At 52.1% G+C, this 20,667-nt stretch overlaps 1 protein-coding gene across 16 annotated transcripts; it reads right to left on the bottom strand.

Annotated features, from left to right (window-relative positions):
• Positions 1–18: 18 nt before the first annotated feature.
• PPAN (peter pan homolog) lies at positions 19–19,408 on the bottom strand. 16 transcript variants are annotated; one of them, XM_059872184.1, is made up of 14 exons: positions 19,268–19,340; positions 16,706–16,876; positions 13,912–14,013; positions 12,438–12,488; positions 10,134–10,307; positions 8,464–8,540; positions 6,951–7,058; positions 5,434–5,557; positions 4,785–4,863; positions 3,493–3,622; positions 2,690–2,880; positions 923–1,231; positions 771–859; positions 19–689 (listed from the first exon to the last, which is right to left on the bottom strand). In XM_059872184.1, the coding sequence occupies exons 1-14, from the start codon at positions 19,283–19,285 to the stop codon at positions 333–335; spliced, it is 1,980 nt and encodes a 659-aa protein (XP_059728167.1). In that variant the 5' UTR covers positions 19,286–19,340; the 3' UTR covers positions 19–332. The 16 variants fall into 16 exon arrangements, with proteins under 16 accessions (XP_059728167.1, XP_059728165.1, XP_059728166.1 ...); XM_059872182.1 differs by having other exon boundaries at positions 19–775; positions 818–859; XM_059872183.1 differs by having other exon boundaries at positions 771–817; positions 860–1,231; positions 19,268–19,339.
• Between the last annotated feature and the right edge of the window lie 1,259 nt (positions 19,409–20,667).

Here is a 20,667-nt window from a genome sequence, read left to right as displayed (position 1 = left end):
AAAAAAGAGCGACACGAGTTCCTGGGGTGGATCCAACTTTATTCCCGCCGGTTTTTCACCTTTTTGGGGATTTTTTCCCCATTTTTCTAGGATTTTTTTCCCATTTTTTGGGATTGTTCCCCTTTTCTTCCGTTCTCCCACTTTTTTTTTGGGGTGATTTTCCCGGATTTTGGGGGATCCCAGCAGGGAAAAGCCGGAATGGGAACACGGGGGGGCTTTGGGGGATCCCAAAATTCCCCTGGAAATCCCAAAATCCGCCCAGAGCCCCCAAATTCCCGACCCCGGCGGGATCGGGGGGGGTCCCAAAATTCCCCAAATTTTTTTCCCCCCTCTCAATTTTTCCTTTTCCGGGCCTGTCCTGGCCGAGGGAAATTTGGGATTTTCCGGGGGCTCAGGAGCTTCCCCCGGTGGGATTTGGGGTTTTTGGGGTGTCCTGGGTGGGATTTTGGGGTTTCCCGTTGGGATTTGGGGGTTCCAGCTTTCCTGGGGTGGGATTTGGGGTTTTTGGGGTGTCCTGGGTGGGATTTTGGGGTGCCAGGTGTGGATTTTTGGGATCCAGGATGGGATTTTGGGGTTCCCCGTTGGGATTTTGGGGTGCCAGGATGAAATTTGGGATTTCCAGGGCGGGATTTGGGGGTTCCTGGGTGGGATTTGGGGTTTTTGGGGTGTCCTGGGTGGGATTTTGGGGTTTCCCGTTGGGATTTGGGGGTTCCAGCTTTGCTGGGGTGGGATTTGGGAGTTTTGGGGTGTCCTGGGTGGGATTTTGGGGTGCCAGGTGTGGATTTTTGGGATCCAGGATGGGATTTTGGGGTGCCAGGTGTGGATTTTTGGGATCCAGGATGGAATTTTGGGGTGCCAGGTGTGGATTTTTGGGATCCAGGATGGGATTTTGGGGTTCCCCGTTGGGATTTTGGGGTGCCAGGATGAAATTTGGGATTTCCAGGGCGGGATTTGGGGGTTCCTGGGTGGGATTTGGGGTTTTTGGGGTGTCCTGGGTGGGATTTTTGTGTTCCTGGGTGGAATTTTTGGGATCCAGGGGTGGATTTTGGGGTTCCAGGGGTGGATTTTGGGGTTCCAGGGGTGAATTTTGGGGTTCCAGGGGTGGATTTTGGGGTTCCAGGGGTGAATTTTGGGGTTCCAGGGGTGGATTTTGGGCTCCTCTTCCGTCGTTTCCGGGCTCGGGGCGCGGCCGAGGGGCTTCGCTTCCTCTTGGAGCAGCCAGGGAACAAATCTGGGGGGAAAAGGGGGAAAAATGGGAATTTAGAGGGGGAAAAAATGGGATTTAAGGGGAAAAATTGGGATTTAGGGGAATAAAAATGGGATTTGGGGGAATAAAAATGGGATTTGGGAGAATAAAATTGGGATTTGGGAGAATAAAATTGGCGTTTGGGAGAATAAAATTGGGATTTGGGAGGAAAAAATTGGGATTTAGGGGAATAAAAATGGGATCTGGGGAATAAAATTGGGATTTAGGGGGAAAAGATTGGATTTAGGGGAATAAAAATGGGATTTGGGAGAATAAAATTGGCGTTTGGGAGAATAAAATTGGGATTTAGGGGGAAAAAAACTGGGATTTAGGGGAAAAATTGGGATTTAGGGGGAAAAAATGGGATTTGGGGGGGAAACTTTGGGATTTGGGGGAATAAAAAGGGTTTGGGGAGAGAAAAAAAAGGAGCTGAGGGATAAAATTTGGGGGTTTGGGGTGGCGGGAGGGCCCCGGAAGTGTCAGAGCGTTTACTTGAATCCCAAATCACGGAAATTCAGAATTTTGGTGTCATCAGCCACTTCCGGGGAGGGGAACTCACCTGGAACACCCCAAAATCACCTGGAACACCCCAAAACTCATCTGGAACACCCCAAAATCACCTGGAACACCCCAAAACTCACCTGGAATACCCCAAACCTCACCTGGACCCCCAAAACTCACCTGGAACAGCCCAAAATTCACCTGAGTTCCCCTCAACTCACCTGGACCCCCCAAACCCCACCTGGAACACCCCAGACCTCACCTGGAACTCCCCAAACCTCACCTGGAACAGCCCAAACCTCACCTGGACCCCCCAAACCTCACCTGGACCCCCCAAACCTCACCTGGAACACCCCAAACCTCACCTGGACCCCCCAAACCCCACCTGGAACACCCCAAACCTCACCTGGACCCCCCAAACCTCACCTGGACCCCCCAAACCTCACCTGGCACACCCCAAACCTCACCTGGATCCCCCAAACCTCACCTGGACCCCCCAAACCTCACCTGGAACACCCCAAACCTCACCTGGAACATCCCAAACCTCACCTGGACCCCCCAAACCTCACCTGGACCCCCCAAACCTCACCTGGCACACCCCAAACCTCACCTGGAACACCCCAAACCTCACCTGGACCCCCCAAACCTCACCTGGAACACCCCAAACCTCACCTGGAACTCCCCAAACCTCACCTGGACCCCCCAAACCTCACCTGGAACACCCCAAACCTCACCTGGAACACCCCAAACCTCACCTGAACCCCCCAAACCTCACCTGGGACACCCCCAAACCTCACCTGGGACACCCCAAACCTCACCTGGAACACCCCAAACCTCACCTGGAACCCCCCAAACCTCACCTGGGACCCCCCCAAACCTCACCTGGACCCCCCAAATTCCCCTTGGTCCCCCCCAGGCTCACCTGGCCCCCCCCAGGCTCACCTGTGTCAGGCTCCTCCCCCAGCTCCTGTCTGTAATATTCGGCCTCGTCCTCGTCCGACGCCTCGGCCTCACCTGCCTCAGGTGCGCCGGGGTCCTCGACGTCGCTGTCACCTCCGCTGGCACCTGTGGGGCCACCTGGGCCACCTGTGGGGCCACCTGGGGCCCGGCCCATCCCGGCCAGGCTGCGCTCTCTGGGGAGAGACAGGTGAGGGACAGGTGAAGGGACACCTGGGGGAGCCTCACCTGGGGGAGCCTCACCTGTGGCATCTTCCTGTCCTCACCTGTGTCACCTTCCTGTCCTCACCTGTGGCACCTTTCTCTGCTCACCTGTGTCACCCTCCTCACCTGGGAGCCCCCGGTCACCCTCACCTGTGTCCCTGGCACACTTGAGCTCTCACCTGTCCCAGGCTCACCTGTCCCAGGCTCACCTGTCCCTGTCTCACCTGTCCCTGTCCCACCTGTCCCTGTCCCACCTGTCCAAGTCTCACTTGTCCCAGCCATCTCACCTGTCCCAGTATCACCTATCTCACCTGTCCCACCTGTCCCAGTCCCAGCTGTCTCACCTGTCCCAGGTGTCTCACCTGTCCCAGTCCCACCTGTCCCAGCTGTCTCACCTGTCCCAGGTGTCTCACCTGTCCCAGTCTCACCTGTCCCAGGTGTCTCACCTGTCCCAGTCCCACCTGTCCCAGCTGTCCCAGTCCCACCTGTCCCAGCTGTCTCACCTGTCCCAGTCCCACCTGTCCCAGTCCCACCTGTCCCAGTCCCACCTGTCCCAGGTGTCCCACCTGTCCCAGGTGTCTCACCTGTGCCGCTCCCTCTGCTGCCGTTTCCTCTCCAGGTTCTGCTCCTGCTGCCGCCGCCGCTCCGCCCTCACCTGCAGCCGCCGCTCGCGCCGCACCTGCAGCTCCCGCAGCTCCTCCTCACCTTTGGGGGCTGCGGGCAGAACACACCTGGCTCACACCTGGGCACACCTGGGACACACCTGGGCACACCTGAGTCACACCTGGCTCACACCTGGGCACAGCTGGGCACACCTGGCTCACACCTGGGCACACCTGAGACACACCTGAGACACACCTGGGACACACCTGGGACACACCTGGGCACACCTGAGACACACCTGGGACACACCTGGGCACACCTGAGACACACCTGGGCACACCTGGGACTGTGACACACCTGGGCACACCTGGGCACACCTGGGACTGTGACACACCTGGGTCACACCTGGGACACACCTAAGTGGAGGTGAGATCCACCTCACACTGTTCCAGGTGTCCCCTGGTGTGTCCCTCACCTGTCCCAGGTGTGTCCCCAGGTGTCCCTCACCTGTCCCCAGTGTGTCACTCACCCAGGCCGTGGTACAGGACGTTGCCCTGTCCCAGGTGTGTCCCCAGGTGTCCCTCACCTGTCCCCAGGTGTGTCACTCACCCAGGCTGTGGTACAGGATGTTGCCCTGTCCCTCACCTGTCCCCAGGTGTCCCTCACCTGTCCCCAGGTGTGTCCCCGTGTGTCCCCAGGTGTCCCTCACCTGTCCCAGGTGTGTCCCTCACCTGTCCCCAGGTGTGTCACTCACCCAGGCCGTGGTACAGGACTTCGCCCTGTCCCAGGTGTGTCCCCAGGTGTGTCCCCAGGTGTCCCTCACCTGTCCCCAGGTGTGTCCCCAGGTGTGTCCCCAGGTGTGTCCCCAGGTGTGTCCCTCACCTGTCCCCAGGTGTGTCACTCACCCAGGCCGTGGTACAGGACGTTGCCCTGGCCCAGGTGTGTCCCCAGATGTCCCCAGGTGTGTCCCTCACCTGTCCCAGGTGTGTCCCCAGGTGTGTCCCTCACCTGTCCCAGGTGTGTCCCCAGGTGTCCCTCACCTGTGCCAGGTGTGTCACTCACCCAGGCCGTGGTACAGGACGTTGCCCTGTCCCCAGGTGTCCCTCACCTGTCCCAGGTGTGTCCCTCACCTGTCCCCAGGTGTGTCACTCACCCAGGCCGTGGTACAGGACGTTGCCCTGTCCCCAGGTGTCCCTCACCTGTCCCCAGGTGTCCCCAGGTGTCCCTCACCTGTCCCCAGGTGTCCCTCACCTGTCCCAGGTGTGTCACTCACCCAGGCCGTGGTACAGGACGTTGCCCTGGCCCAGCCCCTCCTCCACCTTCAGCAGCTGCAGCGTCAGACGGGGCCCGATCTGGGACAGGGGACAGGGACAGGGACAGGGGACAGGGACAGACAGGGGGACAGGGACAGGGACAGGGACAGAGAGGGGGACAAAGGGACAGGGACAGGGGACAGAGGGATAGACAGGGGGACAGACAGACACGGACAAACAGGGGGACAGGGACAGAAGGACAGACGGACAGAGGGGACACACAGGGGACCCCGGTGAGCTGCGGTGTCACCTGGGCACCGCCCCCACCTGTCCCCAACCCCCCGTGTGTCACCCCAATGTCCCCAATGTCCCCACTGTCCCCTCAGTTTCACCTCGGTCAGTCTGATGGCACTCTGCAGTGTCACCCCAATGTCCCCAGTGTCACCCCAGTGATGTCCCCAGTGTCACCTCGGTCAGTCTGATGGCACTCTGCAGTGTCACCCCAGTGTCCCCAGTGTCACCTCGGTCAGTCTGATGGCACTCTGCAGTGTCACCCCAGTGTCCCCAGTGATGTCCCCAGTGTCACCTCGGTCAGTCTGATGGCACTCTGCAGTGTCACCCCAATGTCCCCAGTGTCCCCAATGTCCCCAGTGATGTCCCCAGTGTCACCTCGGTCAGTCTGATGGCACTCTGCAGTGTCACGGCGTTGCCGCGCCCGGCGCAGTTCTGGGGCAGTTCCAGAACGTTCTGGGACCCGTCCGGCTCCGCCTCGCTCTCGGACAGCCCGGCGTCCCTGGGGGGACAGGGACAGGGACAGTGACAGGGGGACAGGGACACAGGGACAGGGACACAGTGACAGGGACACAGGGACAGGGACAGGGACACAGGGACAGCCCGGCATCCCTGGGGGGACAGGGACAGTGACAGGGACAGGGGGACAGGGACAGGGACAGGGGGACAGGGACAGGGACACAGGGACAGTGACATGGGGACAGGGACAGTGACAGGGGGACAGGGACAGGGACACAGGGACAGGGACAGCCCGGCGTCCCTGAGGGGACAGGGACAGGGACAGTGACATGGGGACAGGGACAGTGACACAGGGACAGGGGAACAGGGACAGGGGGACAGTGACAGGGACAGTGACATGGGGACAGGGACACAGGGACAGGGACACAGGGACAGGGACAGTGACAGGGGGACAGGGACAGGGACACAGGGACAGCCTGGCGTCCCTGAGGGGACAGGGACAGGGACACAGGGACAGCACAGCGTCCCTGGGGGGACAGGGACACCTGTGGGGAACAGGGAAAGGGACACAGGGACAAGTGACACCTCTGGGACAGAACAACATCCCTAGGGAGGGGACAGGTGACATCTCTGGACACGTCCCCAATGTCCCCATACCCAGTGAGCAGCTGTCATCCATCCTGCCCAGGATGTCCCCAAGGTCCCCAAGGTGTCCCCTGCAGTGTCCCCGATGTCCCCAGGCTGTCCCCAAGGTGTCCCTGTGATGTCCCCAGGATGCCCCCAATGTCCCTGTGATGTCCCCAAGCTGTCCCCAAGGTGTCCCCAGGTACCCTGTGAGCAGCTGGCTGACGTCGTCCATCCTGCCCAGGCTGTCCCCAAGATGTCCCTGTGATGTCCCCAATGTCCCCTGCAGTGTCCCCAATGTCCCCTGCAGTGTCCCCATACCCGGTGAGCAGCTGGCTGACGTCATCCATCCTACCCAGGATGTCCCTGTGATGTCCCCAAGCTGTCCCCAAGGTGTCCCCAATGTCCCCAAGGTACCCTGTGAGCAGCTGGCTGACGTCGTCCATCCTGCCCAGGCTGTCCTCAAGATGTCCCTGTGATGTCCCCAAGGTGTCCCCTGCAGTGTCCCCAATGTCCCCAGGGTGTCCCCAAGTTGTCCCCTGCAGTGTCCCCAATGTCCCCAAGGTACCCTGTGATGTCCCCTGCAGTGTCCCCATACCCTGTGAGCAGCTGGCTGACGTCGTCCATCCTGCCCAGGATGTCCCTGTGATGTCCCCAAGGTGTCCCCAATGTCCCCAGGATGTCCCCAATGTCCCCAAGGTGTCCCCAATGTCCCCAGGATGTCCCCAATGTCCCCAAGGTGTCCCCAATGTCCCCAGGATGTCCCCAATGTCCCCAAGGTGTCCCCAATGTCCCCTGCAGTGTCCCCATACCCTGTGAGCAGCTGGCTGACGTCGTCCATCCTGCCCAGGTCGGGGAATTTCTCCTGGAGAATTTTCCGGATCCCCCGGCTGAGCCCCACGGGCACCACCTGGACACTGCTGGAATGGGGGAAACGGGGAAATTGGGGAAAATCCTGGGAAAATGGGGAAATGGGGGAAAACGGGGAAAAATGGGGAAAAACCAAGGAAAACTCGGGAAAAATGGGGAAAATGGGGGAAAACGGGGAAAAATCCAGGGAAAATCCAGGGAAAAATAGGGGAAAACGGGGAAAAACCAGGGAAAAATCCGGGAAAATGGGGGGAAAATCCAGGGAAAAATCCAGGGAAAAATGGGGGAAAACAGGGAAAAATCCAGGGAAAATCCAGGGAAAAATGGGGGGAAAATAGGGGAAAACGGGGAAAAAACAGGGAAAAATCCGGGAAAAATCCAGGGAAAAATGGGGGAAAAATCCGGGGAAAATGGGGGAAAAATGGGGGAAAACAGGGAAAAATCTGGGAAAAAAACAGGGAAAAATCCTGGGAAAAATGGGAAAATCCAGGGAAAAATCCAGGGAAAAATGGGGGAAAACAGGGAGAAATGGGAATTTGGGGATGGGGAACCAGCTGGGAACTGCTGGAATTGGGGGAAAACCACGGGAATTTGGGAAAAATCCTGGGAAAATCCTGGAAAAATGGAAAAAAATGGGGGAAAAATGGGGAAAATCCTGGGAAAATGGGAGTTCAGGAAATTGAGATTTGGGGAATTTGGGAATTCGGGAATTTGGGGACTTTGGGAATTTGGGAATTCAGGATTTGGGGAATTGGAGAATTCAAGATTCGGGAATTTGGGGCTTCAGGACTTTGGGAATTCAGGATTTTGGGAATTCAGGGTTTAGGGACTTTGGGAATTCAGAAATTTGGGATTTTGGGAATTTGGGATTTGGGGAATTTAGGGATTTGGGACTCTGGCAATTGGGGAATTCAGGATTTTGGGAATTTGGGAATTCAGAACTTTGGGAATTCGGGATTTTGAGAATTCAGGACTTTGGGAATTCAGGACTTTGGGAATTCAGGAACTGAGGAATTTGAGAATTCAGGACTTTGGGATTTTGGGAATTCAGAATTTGGGATTTTGGGACTTTGGGATTTCAGAACTTTGGGATTTTGGGAATTCAGGATTTTGGGATTTTGGGAATTCAGGATTCGGGATTTTGGGAATTCAGGATTTTGGGATTTTGGGACTTCAGGATTTGGGATTTTGGGAATTCAGGATTTGGGAATTCAGGAATTCAGGATTTGGGATTTTGGGAATTCAGGATTTTGGGATTTTGGGACTTCAGGATTTGGGATTTTGGGAATTCAGGATTTGGGAATTCAGGAATTCAGGATTTGGGATTTTGGGAATTCAGGATTCGGGATTTCGGGATTTTGGGAATTCAGGACTTTGGGATTTTGGGAATTCAGACTTTGGGATTTTGGGAACTCAGGAATTTTGGGGGTTCTGGGATGGGGGCTGGGCTCTCACTAGTGCCGCAGCTCCAGCAGCCGCGACTCGGCCTCGTAGGAGATCAGCAAACAGCGGCGGATGGAGTTCAGGTTCACCTGGGGGGGAAAAACGGGGAAAAAATGGGAAAAACGGGAAAAAATGGGGAAAAGGGGAAAAAAATGGGGAAAAGGAGGGGAAAAATGGGAAAAAATGGGGAAAATGAGGGGAAAAACGGGAAAAAATGGGGGCAAAAAGGGAAAAATCCCCTTTTCCCACAGCCCAAACCGCCTCTTGCTGCCCCTCCTCACCCCAAACCCCTCCAGACCCCAAATCCTCGTTTTCCCCCATTCCCAAATTCCCAAATCCCAGAAAAATCCGGAGAAAGTTCCGGAATAATTCCCAGATAATTCTCCGGGAATTCTGGGATAATTCCTGAACAATCCCCAGATGATTCCAGATAAAATTCCTGATGAATTTCCTGGGTAATCCCCAGACAATTCCCAAATAATTCTGGCACAACTCCCAATTAACTCCTGATTAATTCCCCATTAATTCCCAGTTAGTTCCTGATTGATTCCCAATTAAATCCTGATTAATTCCCAATTAATTACCGATTAAATCTTGATTAACTCCTGATTAACTCCCAGAAAATTCCCAATTAACTCCTGATTAATTCCCCATTAATACCCAATTAATTCCCGATAAATTCTCTATTCATTCCTGATCAATTCCCAATTAATTCCCCATTAATCCCCGATTAAATCCCACATACTTCCAGATTTATTTCTGATTAATTCCCAATTAATTCCAGATTTATTCCTGATTAATTCCCAATTAATTCCCACATAATTCCTGATTAATTCTCAATGATTTCCCCATTAATTCCCGATTAATTCCCACATAATTCCAGATTTATTCCTGATTAATTCCCAATTAATTCCCCATTAATTCCCAATTCATTCCCGATTAATTCCTGATTAATTGCCACATAATTCCAGATTTATTTCTAATTAATTCCCAATTAATTCCCCATTAATTCCCCATTAAATCCCGATTATTTCCCCATTAATTCCCAATTAATTCCCCATTAATTCCTGATTAATTCCCATATAATTCCAAATTTATTCCTGATTAATTCCCAATTAATTCCCAATTAATTCCCCATTAATTCTCAATTGTTTCCCCATTAATTCCCGATTAAATCCCACATACTTCCAGATTCCTGATTAATTCCCAATTAATCCCTGATTAATTCCCAATTATTTCCCCATTAATTCCCGATTAAATCCCACATAATTCCCAATTAATTCCTGATTAATTCCCCATTAACTCCCCATTAATTCCCAATTAATTCCTGATTAATTCCCACATAATTCCAGATTTATTCCTAATTAATTACCAATTAAATCCTGATTAATTCCCCATTAATTCCCAATTAAATCCTGATTAATTCCCTATTAATTCCTAATTAATTCCTGATTAAATCCCGATTAATTCCCACAAAATTTCCAATTAATTCCCACATATTCCAGATTTATTCCTGATTAATTCCCAATTAATTCCCCATTAATTCCCAATTAATTCCCCATTAATTCCTGATTAATTCCCACATAATTCCAGATTTATTCCTGATTAATTCCCCATTAATTCCCCATTAAATCCCAGTTAATCCCCATTAATTCCCGAGGAATTCCAGAACCTTCCCCGACCCTGTGGACGTTGAGGGTGGGCAGCATCCCCTGGAACATCCCGGCCGTCAGCCTCAGCTCCGGCCCCCCCTGGGCCCCCAGATTGCCCAGCACCAGCAGGGGGGGGTGCAGGAACTGCTGCTCGTGCATGCGGTGCCTCCGCAGGGCTGAGACCACGTCCCGCACCAGGGAGTACTGCCGTGGGGCAAAAAAGGGGCAAAATGGGAAAAAACGGGGGAAAAATGGTTAAAATCATGAAAAAATTCATTAAAATCCCATTAAAATCCCATTAAAATCCCATTAAAATCCAGCCCAGGAGCCCCAGAACCCTCCCAGAATCTCTGCGGTGCCTCCGCAGGGCTGAGACCACGTCCCGCACCAGGGAGTGCTGGAATGGGGCAAAAAAGGGGGAAATGGGAAAAAATGGGGGAAAAATGGTTAAAATTCATTGAAATCCCATTAAAATCCCATTAAAACCCAGCCCAGCAGCACCAGAACCCTCCCAGAATCTCTGCGGTGCCTCCGCAGGGCTGAGAGCACGTCCCGCACCAGGGAGTACTGGAATGGGGCAAAAAAGGGGCAAAATGGGAAAAAATGGATAAAAAAATGAAAAAATTCATTAAAATCCCATTAAAATCCCATTAAAACCCAGCCCAGGATCAGCAAAACCCTCCCAGAATCTATGCGGTGTCTGCAGGGAGCAGGTCATGGAGCAGGGAGTGCTGGAATGGGGCAAAAAAGGGGGAAAATGGGAAAAAATGGGGGAAAAATGGTTAAAATCATGAAAAAAATCATTAAAATCCCATTAAAATCCCATTAAAATCCCATTAAAATCCCATTAAAATCCAGCCCAGGATCACCAAACTCCCCCAGAATATCAGTGATGCCTGCAGGGAGCAGGTCATGGAGCAGGGAGTGCTGGAATGGGGGAAAAAAGGGGGAAAATGGGAAAAAATGGGGCAAAAATGGTTAAAAAAATGAAAAAATTCATTAAAATCCCATGAAAATCCCATTAAAATCCAGCCCAGGAGCCCCAAACCCTCCCAGAATCTCAGTGATGCCTGCAGGGAGCAGGTCATGGAGCAGGGAGTGCTGGAATGGGGGGAAAAAAGGGGGAAAATGGGAAAAAATGGGGAAAAAATGAAAAAATTCATTAAAATCCCATGAAAATCCCATTAAAACCCAGCCCAGGATCAGCAAAACTCCCCCAGAATCTCAGTGATGCCTGCAGGGAGGAGGTCATGGAGCAGGGAGTGCTGGAATGGGGAAAAAAGGGGGAAAATGGGAAAAAGAAGTAATTAAAATATTCAAAATTTAAAAAAAATCCCATGAAAATCCAGCCCGGAAGTCCAAAAACGGCCCCAGAATCCCCAAAAAATTCAATTCCAGGAAATACTCCAGGGTCTGGATCAGGGAGTGCTGGGGATGGGGAAAATGGGGAATGAAAAGGGAAAAAATGGGGAAAAAAAGGGAAAAAATGGGGGAAAAAATGAAAAAATGGGAAAAAATTGGGGGGAAATGGGGGGAAAGGGGGAATAAAATGGGAAAAAATTGGGAAAAATGGGGGGAAATGGGGAAAAATGGGGAAAAATTGGAAAAATGGGGAAAAAATGGAAAAAATGGGATTAAATAATGAAAAAAATCATTAAAATACCCAAAATCCCATAAAATCACCAAAAAATCAGGCCAGAAACCCCCAAAAAACCCCAAAATCTGCAGAGTGCAGGGCTGAGAGCAGGTCATGGAGTAGGGAGGGTGGAAAATGGGAAAAAATGGGGAAAACTGGGAAAAAATGGGAAAAATGGGAAAAAATGGGATTAAATCATGGAAAAAATGATTCAAATATTCCAAATCCCATAAAAATCCCATCAAAAACCAGCCCAGAAACCCCAAAAAATTCAATTCCAAGAAAAGCTCCAGGGTCTGGATCAGGGAGTGCTGGGGATGGGGAAAATGGGGAAAAATGGGGAAAATGGGGGAAAAATGGGAAAAAATGGGAAAAAATGGGGGAAAAGGGGGGGGGGGAAAGGGAAAAATGGGGGGAAATGGGGTAAAATGGGGAAAAAAGGAGAAAAAAGGGTAAAAAAGGGAAAAAAGGGGGGGAAATGGGGAAAAAATGGGGAAAAAATGGGGAAAAAAGGGGAAAAAAAGGGAAAAACGGGGAAAAAAATAGGGGAAAATGGGATTTGATGCCAAAAAACTCCACAAAATCCCCCCCAAACCAGCTCAGAATTCCCAAAAATAAAACCTGGGATCAATCCCTCCCCCAGGATCCCAAAAAATCCCCCCAGAATTCCCCAAAATTCCCAAAATTGCCGGATTCACCTGCAGCACTTTGAAGGTCAGGGTGGGACCCCCCGGGAGGCGGAAAAGTTTCTGGGGAAGAGAAAAGGTTCAGAAAGGGAAAAATCCAGGGAAATTCTGGGAAATTCCTGGGAAAATTCCCAGAAAAATCCCAGGGAAATTGTGGGGAAATTCCTGGGAAAATTCCCAGAAAAATCCCAGAAAAATTCTGGGGAAAATCCCAGAAAGATCCTAAAAAATCTCAGGAAAATTCTGGGAAAAATTCCAAAAATATTCCAGGAAAATTCTGGGGAAAATTCCAGGAAAATCTCTAGGAAAGCCCTGGAAAAAATCTTGGAAAAGACTCAGAAAAATCCTCGGAAAATTCCCAGAAAAATTCCAGAAAAAATCTGGGGAAAATCCTGGAAAAGTCCCAGAAATATCCTTAGAAAAGTCCCAGGAAAACTCTGGAAAAAATCCCGGAAAATCCTGAGAAAAATTCCAGGAAAATCTCCTGAAAAAAATCCAGAAAAATCCTGGGAAAAAATCTGGGAAAATTCCCAGGAAAATCCTGAAAAATCCCAGGAAATTTCTGGGAAAAATTTAAAAAAAAATCCAGGAAAAGTCCGGGAAAAATCTCGGAAAAGACTCAGAAAAATCCTGGGAAAATTCCCAGAAAAATTCCGGGGAAATCCCAGGAAAATTCCCAGAAAAGTCCCAGGGAAAATCCTGGAAAAATCCCAGAAAATTCCCAGAAAATCCTGGAAAAATCCCAGAAAATTCCTCGAAAAATCCCAGAAAATTCCTGGAAAAATCTTCAGAAAAATCTCAAAAAATTCTTAGAAAATTCCTGGAAAAATCCCAGAAAAACATGGGAAAAATCCCAGAAAGTTCCTGGAAAAATCCCAGAAAATCCAAAAAAATCCTGGGTAAATCCTCTGAAAAAATCAAAAAAAATCCTGGAAAAATCCCAGAAAATTCCTGGAAAATTCCTAGAAAAATTCCCAGAAAATCCTGGAAAAATCCCGGGAAAATTCCCAGAAAATTCCCAGAACATCCTCAGAAAAATCCTAAAAAATCCCAGAAAATCCTCAGAAAAATCCCAAAAAATCCCCCAAAAATCCCAGAAAATTCCCAAAAAAATCCCGAAAACATCCCAGAAAATCCTGGAAAAATCCCGGGAACATTCCCAGAAAATTCCTGGGAAAATTCCAGAAAATTCCCAAAAAATCCCCCCAAAAAATCCTCAGAAAAATCCCCAAAAATCCCCAGAAAATCCTCAGAAAAATCCCAAAAAATCCTGGGAAAATCCCAGAAAAATTTCTGGAAAATTCCCGACCCCAAACCCCAAAGAATTCCCCGAATTCCCGGCCCCATCAGAGCGTTTACTTTGGGATCCATCACAGAATTTGGGATCAATCATGGAAAATTCCTCATCCCCTGGGGCCGGGAGGGCTTCGGGACCCTCTGGAGTTGCCGGAATTCCCAGAATTCCCGGAATTCCCGGAATTCTCACCAGGTTGACGCCGCTCTGGGATTTGCTGAGCGCCAGGAACTGCGTCACGCCCAAGGGCCCGGCCACGGCCAGCAGGTCCCGCAGGGAATTGCTCCGGCGCACCTGGGAGTGCCAGAACTCCTCAATCCCAGAACTCCTGAGACCCCAGAAACCCTCAGATCCCAAATTCCTCAGTCCCAAAATTCCTCAGTCCCAAATTCCTCAGTCCCAAAAATCCTCAGATCCCAAATTCCTCAGTCCCAAAATTCCTCAGATCCCAAATTCCTCAGTCCCAAAAATCCTCAGTCCCAAATTCCTCAGTCCCAAAAATCTTGAGATCCAAAAATCCTGAGATCCCAAAATTCCTCAGTCCCAAATTCCTCAATTCCAAAAATCCTGAGATTATAAATTCCTCAATCCCAAAATTCCTCAGTCCCAAAAATCCTCAGATCCCAAATTCCTCAGTCCCAAAATTCCTCAGATCCAAAACTCCTCAATCCCGGAATTCCCGAGATCCCAAATTCCTCAATCCCAAAATCCTGAGATCCCAAATTCCTCAATTCCAAATTCCTGAGATCCAAAATTCCTCAGATCCCAAATTCCTCAGTCCCAAATTCCTCAGTCCCAAAATTCCTCAGTCCCAAAATTCCTGAGATCCCAAATTGCTCAGTCCCAAAAATCTTGAGATCCAAAAATCCTGAGATCCCAGAATTCCTCAGATCCCAAATTCCTCAGTCCCAAATTCCTCAGATCCCAAATTCCTCAGTCCCAAAATTCCTGAGATCCCAAAATTCCTCAGTCCCAAAAATCTTGAGATCCAAAAATCCTGAGATCCCAGAATTCCTCAGATCCCAAATTCCTCAGTCCCAAAATTCCTGAGATCCCAAAATTCCTCAGTCCCAAAAATCTTGAGATCCAAAAATCCTGAGATCCCAGAATTCCTCAGATCCCAAATTCCTCAGCCTAAAATTTCTCAGATCCTAAATTCCTCAATCCCAAAAATCCTCAGATCCCAAATTCCTCAATTCTGGAATTCCTGAGATCCCAAATTCCTGAGATCCCAAATTCCTCAGTCCCAAAATTCCTCAGCCCAAAATTCCTCAGATCCCAAATTCCTCAATCCCAAATTCCTCAGATCCCAAATTCCTCAGTCCCAAAAATCCTCAGTCCCAAAATTCCTGAGATCCCAAAATTCCTGAGATCCCAAATTCCTCAGTCCAAAACTCCTCAGATCCCAAATTCCTGAGATCCCAAATTCCTCAATTCCAAAATTCCTCAGCCCAAAATTCCTCAGATCCCAAAATTCCCGAGATCCCAAATTCCTCAGTCCCAAAATTCCTGAGATCCTAAATTCCTCAATCCGAAAATTTCTCAATCCCAAAATTCCTCAATCCCAAAATTCCTCAGTCCCAAATTCCTCAATTCCAAATTTCTGAGATCCCAAATTCCTCAATCCCAAAATTCCTCAATCCCCAAATTCCTCAGTCCCAGAATTCCTGGAAAAGAAACCTTGAAACTCCTGAGGAAAAAACCCCTGGAATTCCAGGAAAATCCTGTCCTGAAGCCATTCCCAGTGTCCCAGGTGTGTCCGCAATGTCCCAGGTGTGTCCCAGGTGTGCCCCAGGTGTGCCCAGGTGTGTCCCCAGGTGTCCCCAGGTGTCCCCAGGTGTGTCCCCAGGTGTCACCTGCAGGCTCCTGGCCCTGAAGGGCTCCAGGACCCTCCTGAGGCCATTCCCAGTGTCCCAATGTCCCCAAACCCAGCGATCCCAATGTCCCAGGTGTGTCCCCAGGTGTGTCCCAGGTGTGTCCCCAGGTGTGCCCAGGTGTGTCCCCAGGTGTCACCTGCAGGCTCCTGGCCGTGAAGGGCTCCAGGACCCTCCTGAGGCCATTCCCAGTGTCCCAATGTCCCCAATCCCAGCGATCCCAATGTCCCAGGTGTGTCCCAGGTGTCCCCAGGTGTGCCCAGGTGTGTCCCCAGGTGTGTCCCAGGTGTGCCCAGGTGTGTCCCCAGGTGTCACCTGCAGGCTCCTGGCCCTGAAGGGCTCCAGGACCCTCCTGAGGCCATTCCCAGTGTCCCAATGCCCCCAAACCCAGCGATCCCAATGTCCCAGGTGTGTCCCCAGGTGTGTCCCAGGTGTGTCCCCAGGTGTGTCCCCAGGTGTGTCCCCAGGTGTCACCTGCAGGCTCCTGGACGTGAAGGGCTCCAGGACCCTCCTGAGGCCATTCCCAGTGTCCCAATGTCCCCAAACCCAGCGATCCCAATGTCCCAGGTGTGTCCCCAGGTGTGTCCCCAGGTGTGCCCAGGTGTGTCCCCAGGTGTCACCTGCAGGCTCCTGGCCGTGAAGGGCTCCAGGACCCTCCTGAGGCCATTCCCAGTGTCCCAATGTCCCCAATCCCAGCGATCCCAATGTCCCAGGTGTGTCCCAGGTGTCCCCAGGTGTGCCCAGGTGTGTCCCCAGGTGTGTCCCAGGTGTGCCCAGGTGTGTCCCCAGGTGTCACCTGCAGGCTCCTGGCCCTGAAGGGCTCCAGGACCCTCCTGAGGCCATTCCCAGTGTCCCAATGCCCCCAAACCCAGCGATCCCAATGTCCCAGGTGTGTCCCCAGGTGTGTCCCAGGTGTGTCCCCAGGTGTGTCCCCAGGTGTGTCCCCAGGTGTCACCTGCAGGCTCCTGGACGTGAAGGGCTCCAGGACCCTCCTGAGGCCATTCCCAGTGTCCCAATGTCTCCAATCCCAGCAATCCCAGCTGTCCCCAGGTGTGTCCCAGGTGTCCCCAGGTGTGCCCAGGTGTGTCCCCAGGTGTGTCCCCAGGTGTCACCTGCAGGCTCCTGGCCGTGAAGGGCTCCAGGACCCTGCGCAGGTCCCGGCAGAGGCTCCTGAGGCTCCTCCCGGGGCGGCCGCGCGCGAACACGAAGGAGTGCGGGACGGAGCCGAACTCCTGCTCCGAGCGCTGCCGGGCCTGAGCCCGCTGCTGCCGCTGGAATCGGCTCTGGGATTAGCATAAATTAGCATAGATTAGCATAAAGTATAATAAATATCCCAAATCCCGGCTGGGAACAGGAAGGAGTGCGGGACGGAGCCGAACTCCTGCTCCGAGCGCTGCCGCGCCTGCGCCCGCTGCTGCCGCTGGAATCGGCTCTGGGATTAGCATAAATTAGCATAGATTAGCATAAAGTATAATAAATATCCCAAATCCCGGCTGGGAACAGGAAGGAGTGCGGGACGGAGCCGAACTCCTGCTCCGAGCGCTGCCGCGCCTGCGCCCGCTGCTGCCGCTGGAATCGGCTCTGGGATTAGCATAAATTAGCATAGATTAGCATAAAGTATAATAAATATCCCAAATCCCGGCTGGGAACAGGAAGGAGTGCGGGACGGAGCCGAACTCCTGCTCCGAGCGCTGCCGCGCCTGCGCCCGCTGCTGCCGCTGGAACCGGCTCTGAAATTAGCATAAATTAGCATAAATTAGCATAGATATCCCAAACGATCCCCAAATCCCGGCTGGGAACACGAAGGAGTGCGGGACGGAGCCGAACTCCTGCTCCGAGCGCTGCCGGGCCTGAGCCCGCTGCTGCCGCTGGAATCGGCTCTGGGATTAGCATAAATTAGCATAGATTAGCATAAAGTATAATAAATATCCCAAATCCCGGCTGGGAACAGGAAGGAGTGCGGGACGGAGCCGAACTCCTGCTCCGAGCGCTGCCGCGCCTGCGCCCGCTGCTGCCGCTGGAATCGGCTCTGGGATTAGCATAAATTAGCATAGATTAGCATAAAGTATAATAAATATCCCAAATCCCGGCTGGGAACAGGAAGGAGTGCGGGACGGAGCCGAACTCCTGCTCCGAGCGCTGCCGCGCCTGCGCCCGCTGCTGCCGCTGGAACCGGCTCTGAAATTAGCATAAATTAGCATAAATTAGCATAGATATCCCAAACGATCCCCAAATCCCGGCTGGGAACACGAAGGAGTGCGGGACGGAGCCGAACTCCTGCTCCGAGCGCTGCCGCGCCTGCGCCCGCTGCTGCCGCTGGAATCGGCTCTGGGATTAGCATAAATTAGCATAGATTAGCATAAAGTATAATAAATATCCCAAATCCCGGCTGGGAACAGGAAGGAGTGCGGGACGGAGCCGAACTCCTGCTCCGAGCGCTGCCGCGCCTGCGCCCGCTGCTGCCGCTGGAACCGGCTCTGAAATTAGCATAAATTAGCATAAATTAGCATAGATATCCCAAACGATCCCCAAATCCCGGCTGGGAACACGAAGGAGTGCGGGACGGAGCCGAACTCCTGCTCCGAGCGCTGCCGCGCCTGAGCCCGCTGCTGCCGCTGGAACCGGCTCTGGGATTAGCATAAATTAGCATAAATTAGCATAGATATCCCAAACGATCCCCAAATCCCGGCTGGGAACACGAAGGAGTGCTGGACGGAGCCGAACTCCTGCTCCGAGCGCTGCTGGGCCTGAGCCCGCTGCTGCCGCTGGAACCGGCTCTGTGATTAGCATAAATTAGCGTAAATTGGCATAAATTAGCATAAATTAGCACAAAGCATCATAAATTGTAATAAATATCCCAAATCCCGGCTGGGAACAGGAAGGAGTGCGGGACGGAGCCGAACTCCTGCTCCGAGCGCTGCCGCTGGAAACGGCTCTGGGAGGGGCGAAATTAGCATAAATTAGCATAAATTATCACAAATTATCCTAAATTATCCCCAATTTTGGCAATTCTGGCAATTGGGATCCTGAGAAGCCCCAAAATCCGGGAATTTCCAGCCTAAAATCCGGGAATTTCCAGCCCCTCCCGACCCGTAAATTCCAATTTTTGACCCCAAAATGGGCTGGAAACCCCAAATTTTCGGGAATTTTCAGCCCCGAATCGCGCTGGAAACGGCTCTGGGGAGGGAAAAAAAAACGAAATTATCCCAAAATATCCAAAATTATCCTAAAAAAATCCCAACATTTGGGAATTCTGATCCCAAATTTCCAGCAGAGAAACCCCAAAATCCGGGAATTTCCAGCCCCCCCGACCCTAAAATTCCAATTTTTGACCCCAAAATGGGTTAAAAACCCCAAAATTGGGGAATTCCGAGACCCCCTCCCCTTCGATCGCACTTTTCCCCTCACGATCCCCAAAATTTGGGATTTTTTTCCCTCACGATTCCCAAAATTTGAGATTTTTTTTTTCCCTCACGATTCCCAAATTTTTGGGGTTTTTCCCCCTCACGGTTCCCGACCGTGGGCGATCCCGCCACTTTTTTCGCCCCTCCCGCCTCATTCCGCCCTCCCCCCGCCATTTCCCTCCCCTGAGCCTTCCCCATCCCGGTTTCTCCCGGTTTCTCCCGGTTTTTTTCCGTTTTTTCCCGAATTTTTCCCGATTTTTCCCCCCCGACCTTCCCGGGCCGCCCCATCCCGGCGCCGCCGCGTGGCCTCCCTACTTCCGGTGTCCCCTCCGCGCCTTCCGGCCACTTCCGGTGGTGCGTCGCTTCCGGGTGTCACGTGTTTCCTCGAACTTGAGTTCCGCTGGTTTTGTTGGAAGCCCAAAATCCCAAAAAAAATCCCCAAAAAAATCCCAAAAAAACCCAAAAAATCCCAAAAATGTCCCCAAAGCCCCGGCGCGGCAGTGAATGAGAGGGGGAGGCGGTGGGAGGAGTTCTGGGTTTAATGGTGAACCCCAAAGACCCCCCCAGGTGTAGAGGAAACTCCAAAACTTCCCCAAAATTCCCGAAAATTCCCTTAAATGCCTAAGATCCGCCAAAATTCCCCAAATCCCAAAAAAATTACCCCCCAAAATCCCCCAAACCTCCCTTAAACCCCCCAAACCTCCCCAAAATCCCCCCTAAAACCCCGTAAAATGCCCCTAAACCCCCTAAAACCTCCCCGATTTTGCCCCAAAACCATCCAAAATCGCCCCAAAATCTCCGATTTGGGGGTGATTTCAGACAGGGCTGACTCAAACACACCTGAGCACCCCAAAAATGCCACCAGGCTCAGGTGAGACCCCCAAAACCCTCCCTAAAACCTCCCTAAAATGCCCCTAAATCCCCTAAACCCTCCCCGATTTCGCCCCAAAAAGCCCCAAAATCGCCCCAAAAAGCCCCAAAATCGCCCCAAAATCCCCAAATTCGGGGTCCCCACAGACGGGGGTGACTCAAACACACCTGAGCAGCGCCAGGCTCAGGTGAGACTCCCCAAAATCCCCCCTAAAATGCCCTAAAACGCCCCTAAATCCCCTAAACCCTCCCCGATTTTGCCCCAAAAAGCCCCAAAATCGCCCCAAAAACCCCAAAATCGCCCCAAAAACCCCAAATTCGGGGTCCCCACAGACGGGGGTGACTCAAATACACCTGAGCACCTCAAGACTCAGGTGAGACCCCCCAAAATCCCCCCTAAGACCCCGCAAAATGCCCCTAAATCCCCTAAACCCTCCCCGATTTCGCCCCAAAAGCCCCAAAATTGCCCCAAAAAGCCCCAAAATCGCCCCAAAAACCCCAAATTCGGGGTGTCCTCACACAGGGGTAACTCAAACACACCTGAGCACCTCGAGACTCAGGTGAGACCCCCAAAATCCCCCCTAAGACCCCGCAAAATGCCCCTAAATCCCCTAAACCCTCCCCGATTTCACCCCAAAAGCCCCAAAATTGCCCCAAAAAGCCTCAAAATCGCCCCAAAATAACCAAACTGGGGGTCCCCTCAGACGGGGGTGACGCGGCGCTGGCAGCAGCGGCAGGTGAGACACCTGAGCAGCGCCAGGCTGAGGTGGGACCCCCAAAATCCTCCCTAAAACGCCCCT

This window comes from Haemorhous mexicanus, chromosome 34 (assembly GCF_027477595.1).
Source record: "Haemorhous mexicanus isolate bHaeMex1 chromosome 34, bHaeMex1.pri, whole genome shotgun sequence".
NCBI classification, from domain to species: domain Eukaryota; kingdom Metazoa; phylum Chordata; class Aves; order Passeriformes; family Fringillidae; genus Haemorhous; species Haemorhous mexicanus.
This window is presented reverse-complemented; position numbering and strand designations above follow the sequence as displayed.

Coding starts and splice junctions, on each gene's coding strand:
- PPAN (XM_059872171.1), bottom strand. Junction 8,541..10,133: donor CCACCCTCAACGTCCACAGG/GTCGGGGAAGGT, acceptor TTTCCCCCCCAG/GTGAACCTGAACTCCATCCG. Junction 5,558..6,950: donor GTCAGCCAGCTGCTCACAGG/GTATGGGGACAC, acceptor CTGTCCCCCCAG/GGACGCCGGGCTGTCCGAGA.